Source organism: Quercus robur, chromosome 7 (genome assembly GCF_932294415.1).
Source record: "Quercus robur chromosome 7, dhQueRobu3.1, whole genome shotgun sequence".
NCBI classification, from domain to species: domain Eukaryota; kingdom Viridiplantae; phylum Streptophyta; class Magnoliopsida; order Fagales; family Fagaceae; genus Quercus; species Quercus robur.
Window position 1 is genome coordinate 378176 of NC_065540.1, and position 6406 is coordinate 384581.

Genomic DNA, 6406 nt, shown 5'->3' on the forward strand with positions numbered 1-6406 from the left:
GCACTAACTTTAACAATTTGGTTCAATAAAATTACATTTAGTCTCCCTTAACAATATTATTGATCCTTTTAAAGGCCATAAAAAAAATTTATAAATCTAAAATCTAGAACAAAATTAACAAGCCCTAAAAAATTAGCTCAACAACAAAAATGATGAATAGCAAAACTAAAAATAATTAAGTTTGATCAACTAATTTTACTCAAAACAAACAATCTGACATTTTAAAAGATTTTTACAAAATAATTTTATCTTTATCTAATAGCAGGCGCACACATCAAAGGCACACAAAAACATAAACACCAAAAAAAAAAAAAAAAAAAAAACCCAGCAACAAACATACGGCGAGTTCCATTTTCATAAATAATTGCATTGTAATGTATTAAGAAACAATAATTTTGTGTCTTCGTTTTCGTTAATGTTTTGTTAATACTAAATGGATATATATATATATATATATATATATATATGAGAGAGAGAGGGAGAGAGAGAGAGAGAGAGATTTTTATTTGGAGTTTTATAATGATTATTATTTTTTTACTTCCACTCTTAACTCAAAGTCCAGACTTTGTTTTGATAATCGGATAGCTTGTTGTTCTATTGGAAAAAAATGAGTAATACTATAGACACATAAAAATGTACAACTTTGTGTCATGGTGGGTCATGTGAAACTACGCTTTCATCACTTACAACTCGCTACAAATTGTGACATAAAACTGTGTATTTTTATGTGTCTCTATCATTGCTCAAGAAAAAAGGATATTACAGTCGATTTTTCCCGAAGATGCCATAGGACCATCAACCATCAGGAAGGTTCGTTGATGCCTCAAGCTCTTGGGCCTAATTTCTCTGACTCTGTTTAAGTTTAACCAATATCCCAATACCCAATTTCCTAGGGACCCACTTACTTAGCCCTGCCAAGTTTTTTTTTTGGTTTTGCCCTAAGACTGGGTCACTTCTTGGGAATAGGGCTCGGCAGTGAGCCCCAGGACGTGGACAGCTCGAACCCAGCTCCATCCTTCAACACGTGAAAATCGACACGAGAGTGGGACCCTCCATTGCCAACACGTGTCTCCCAAATCACGAGCCTCTTGGCCCCCCCACCCTAAAATGGGCGCTGACTTTTGTGCACAAACACAGCTTCTACGCCTAAAGATTTTGGTTCTTCAATCTTCACCGCACCACACCAGCCCCAGCTTCGCTAACCGACGCTTCAGCAGCTAACCTAAGCCCACTCTGACAGTCAACCCATAATGCTTGTCTCGCAGTGCCCCTCCTCTTAGTTTAGTAGTTTTCTCGGATTCACAAAGTCAAAGCCATATAAAACCAAAAGTTCCCTGACTTTGAAGGAAACAACACGGATCACCTTGCCCTCTAAAGACAAAATTCCTGTGGTGGTTACATAATTTAACAGAGTAGATGCCCCCTAATTAAACTGTATATTTTTGCTTGTCCATTTCTGTGATCACGAATCCGCAACGTGTCACTGTGTTATCGACTTGTAAATTTGAGTGTTCAATACATATATATATATATATATATATGGTGGCTTCTTTTTTTTAAATTGGGTGGGTGTTAATTAGTGCAATTAATGTGTGTATATTTAGTAAAGGATATTTTGTGAATACTTACAATTATAATGTCCAATTAAGCCATATAGAACTCAAAAGGATATTTATTTATGTTGATGGGTCAAGCCTTCTATGGAATATCTCTATTTTATTTTGAAGAAAATGTTAACAAGCATCGACCGATGCTTGTTAAGGTGCAAAAAAGACAAAAACAATGTTAGAAAAAGTCAAAAAACACTAAATGGTAATTATAAACATGAAAAAAAATGAAATAAAACTATAAAAAAGACAAAAAATTGTTAGAAAAATTTCAAAAAAGTTGTTAACGGGCACCTTTCAGTGATCATTAACACAACCCTTATTTTTATCTATTGTCATATGTTTTTTTGTTGGTCATGTTTATGGAGAGATCCTAGTTTGCTTCAAGGTGATCTACCCTAGGATAGTCCAAACCATGGTTTGTAAACCGGGATTGGATAAAGAAATAAAAAATAGGATTGTTTTGGTTCTCTCTCATCTAACCAAGATTGGATTCATGGTCAAATCGATAATATCAAAAATAATTTATGTCCGTCATGCTCACCAAAAATTGTCTTTGCATTAATCTAGCAGATGCTTTTAAAGTTTGATTGGACATAATTGAAAATAGGATCAGTTTTGATACTCTAATTAAGACTGGAAGGGTAGTATTTTATAAATAAAATAAATAAATGTTTATAACTAATAACATTTTCTAAGAAAACTAAAATTTTAATGATTTTTATTATTTTATGTGAGGTTTTACATCCCATATTAAGAAAATAAAATTAATAAATTAACCACTACAGAGAATTTGTTGAGATGTCTCAAACCAAGAATATTCTTCTTGATATTTATATGCTTCTAATGTTGAAGTTGTTTTGCACAGTTTTAATACATAGCCATTAAGACTTTTAACCGGGTATCAAAACATTCAATAGTTTTATAAACGTTTTCACATTTGAAATCAATCCTTCCTACAAAAATTAAATATTCTTGATTTTGGATATTTTGGATCATACTTTGTGTTTTATACTAATAAAAATACTTCTCACACTAAACTTATCATAATTTATACAGCTTTCCATTATAATCTATCCAATAATGTAAGCTCAAAGAATCTGATACCATTGAAAAACACTTCAAAAAAATAATCTGAAGGATTTTTTTAAATAGTTCTTTAGTGGTTGACCTTTGCTTTGGTTGAACTTTAGTCATGGGTCAGGTAGCTTTGGTCCACCTTAATGCATCTATCCCATCAGAAAATATAAGAAGACAAAGATACAATTTGAAAATACAAAAGCACGCAGTAAAGTAAAGATAAGTACTACAAAAATGTGACACCCCATCTACACTATTTCAGCACCAGATCTTGAATGTATGTTTAGATAACCAAATCCCCTAGAATCTGGACCATCTATATTTGACAAAGAACTTATTAAATTTCTTTGAGAAAGAACAAAACTATTGTGAAAATTTACCTTGGACACAAAGAATCACCATCAGAAATAATGGGGCGGTGCCCCAGTAGTGCAGTTAACCAAAAATGTTACCGTTGACAAGGATAGCTAGAATTCTTAGCTAAAGTCAAAGCCGAATACATACAAAGCAGAAACACTGAAACACAGCAACTCTTTCTTTAAAAGTCAAGAGGGCAAACACATGGACGACACAATTTTCTCTTTATCTGCTCCACTCTTTCCCTCTTTTAGTTCATGAACCCTCCAAGATTATTACATCTTATCATTATCTCTAATTCTTTCACCACCTTCTTCATCTTCTCCTTCATCTTCTCCTTTTGCACTACTAACTTGGTTATACTAGCTAGGTATACAGTATAGTAATGGAGGAAGTAATGCATACCTGGTCAGATGGGTTGGAGGATGAGCTTGTGAGAGAGCTTCTTGACAATCAATCACCTTTCTTTGTGCTACCTCAGAGTACTACTGAATTGAAAACAAGTAGTCCTTTTGATGAAGAAACCATTAACCAGTTCATCTCTACTGTCTATTCCGGGCCTACAATTGGAGATATTGAGAATGCATTATCAGTGACAAACCCGAATATGGACCAACCCCAGCAACTTCCACAAGCCAGGTTTGGACTCACTTTTAGACCTTTTTTAGTTTTTGACAAACTAAATTATGAAATCTTTGATACGAATATATACTTTCTGTTGCAGAATTTCTATGTTGGACAGAAGTTTAAATAAGGTTGAGAATAAGTATACTCTGAAAATCAAAAGCTATGGAAATCTGATGGCTGATGATGGATATAAATGGAGGAAGTATGGACAGAAATCCATCAAGAATAGCCCAAATCCTAGGTAAATTTTTCCTTCTGTTTTACCATTTCGGTTATAGCATTTTTGGCCACCAAACACGCACAGAAACTCTTAAAATTGAATTACGTGATAAAACTTCTAGCTTTACAATCTTTTCGAAATTGAGGACATGGAGAGTTTTGGATACAAATCCTTTGTATCCCTTTTCATGTTCCTCTTTATGTTTCACTAATCATTACTTATCATATTTTGATTCACTTTTTTTATAAAATAACTAAAATTTAAAATGGAAAGCAATCATACACATGGAAAATAATGATCTGTGGAATATAAAATGGTACACAAAAAATGGTATAGAAAATTTGCATTCGAGAGTTTTGGCATCAAAACCTACCTCGTGGTCTTGGTGGATAGATTACGAGTGGTTGTCTAGGTTCATATAAAAGTTATAAACAACTACTTACAATATTTTATTGAGACAAAAGTTATGATCTTAAAAAAACTTAAGTTTGACATTGTGACATGAAAGCCTAGCAATGCTACTAATACAAAAAATTTCACAATATTTTTCTACAATTGTTGAATGGTCAAATTCTTACTAATTCTTATATTAGAATCCACTGTTAACTTTATTTTTTTATCTACTACTAACCGCCTATCACATCAATATTTGTTATTATTATTATTTTTTTTTTGAGTCTATATACTTTTTTTGTGGAAGCATTAGATAGTCATAAATCCATAATAATATGAGGTACTGGGGTCTTGTCATTTTTTTAATTCGGGCTTCCCTGGGACCATCTATTTTCTAAAGAGAAATGATAAACACCAGGGCCAGTGAGGCCCAATCTTAATTGCAAAGTAAGTTAACTTGCCTTTTCTTCTCCCCGCTATGGTTCTTTTTGTTCCACGGGAAAGGCCACTTGAGCGAAATGATGATTTGCGTAAAGATTGCATGTAACATCTCACTCAGTTGAATTAAATCTCACATGTATATGGTTCACCCCATATGAGAAAGATGTGTCATACAAGTATACAACCAACCATCCACTTAAACCTGTCAAAAAATTGGATGCCCATTATCCATTTCCAATGTTCTTTTCTTAGTTTAAGCTGTCTTAAATAATGTTTAAGCCCCATTGTCATATTGGATCCACAGTATGTGAGAGAGATGAGGATGTATTATGAATGAGAAACCTCTATTATCTTATGGGATCTACACAAATATATATATATATATATATATATATATATATATGTATGTATGTATGTATGTGTGTGTATGTGTATATATATATATATATTTGTGTGTATGGTCATTCAATAAAAAAGCTTAGCCTCTGTTTGGATACATATTATAGATGAAAATTATTTCACTATTTAGCTTATTTTTACTATTATTCATGGGTCTCACTGCACTTTTTGTTATTATTCATGGGACCCATTAGACTATTTAAATTAACTTTTACCTTTATCTATAGTACTTTCAACAATAAGTTTTCAGTTTCAGCAAAATAAACGGTATTCAAACCGACCCTTAGTGGAATAAAATATGATATGCTAATTTTAGTCTTTCTCCAAATATGGCATATTATATTTAAGTTGGCTCCATGTAAGCAAATATTTTAAATTGATCAAAGGGTCAAAATGAAGGGAACAAGTTGTCACCAGAAGGAAAAATAGAAGATGTGGGGTCCCTCTAATTTATGGGTAGCATTTATTTTAGCCTCTCAAATATTAAAATATGTGTCAAGAGTCTTATAGTTGAGTTGACACTATTTGGTGTTTCAAATGAAAATATTCAGATTCAAATCTTTCACTAATAACACAAATATGTTAACTTTTATTCTTATCAAAAACAATTCTCATCAATCTTTGTGATTTTGATGGAACACAGGAGCTATTATAGGTGTACAAATTCAAGGTGCAGTGCAAAGAAACAAGTAGAGAGGTCTCGCGAGGACCCTGAGGCACTCATCATCACATATGAAGGGCTTCACTTGCACTTTGCTTACCCATACTTTTTACCTAGCCAATCCTATGTCAATCCAACAACCAAGAAGCCTAAGAAGTCATTCTCACAAGCCCAAGACCCCCAAGACCATGAAACCCAACAAACACAAGAAGTCCAAGAAAGCCCAGAAAATCTAGCTACTTCGCCATTATTAATCACATCTGAGGTCTGCTTACAAGGATGGGACAAAGAAGAAGGAATGAGCTCACAAGGGTTGCTTGAAGATATGGTGCCATTCACGATTCGAAATCCTCCAACCAATACATCCTCAAATTCCTCTTCTTGCTCGTCTTACCATTCACCTCCTACTTCGCCTTCTTCTCTGTCTTGGTCCACTAATTATTCAGCTACATGTTTTGATATAGGCATCTAGCATTATATTAAAGTTTACTTTTATGGTTTTCTTGTAATGTGAGATTAAATAATTAGGTATAAGAACAAGAAAACATGCTAAGATCATATGCAGTTTTTAAATCTTGTTTAATATATATATATATAGCAAGGAACAATCTTATTGTATTT

At 33.0% G+C, this 6406-nt stretch overlaps 1 protein-coding gene across 1 annotated transcript; it reads left to right on the forward strand.

Moving 5' to 3' along the window:
* Positions 1-3043: 3043 nt before the first annotated feature.
* LOC126691581 (probable WRKY transcription factor 49) lies at positions 3044-6406 on the forward strand. The gene is made up of 3 exons (XM_050386606.1): positions 3044-3683; positions 3769-3912; positions 5768-6406. The coding sequence occupies exons 1-3, from the start codon at positions 3430-3432 to the stop codon at positions 6255-6257; spliced, it is 888 nt and encodes a 295-aa protein (XP_050242563.1). The 5' UTR covers positions 3044-3429; the 3' UTR covers positions 6258-6406.

What these genes read in the sequence shown, in the direction of transcription:
- LOC126691581 (XM_050386606.1), top strand. Translation starts at nt 3,430, where the DNA reads ATGGAGGAAGTAATGCATACCTGGTCAGATGGGTTGGAGGATGAGCTT. An exon ending in CAGCAACTTCCACAAGCCAG is followed by an intron (nt 3,684 to 3,768) that starts GTTTGGACTCAC and finishes TTTCTGTTGCAG; the next exon opens with AATTTCTATGTTGGACAGAA. An exon ending in AAGAATAGCCCAAATCCTAG is followed by an intron (nt 3,913 to 5,767) that starts GTAAATTTTTCC and finishes GATGGAACACAG; the next exon opens with GAGCTATTATAGGTGTACAA.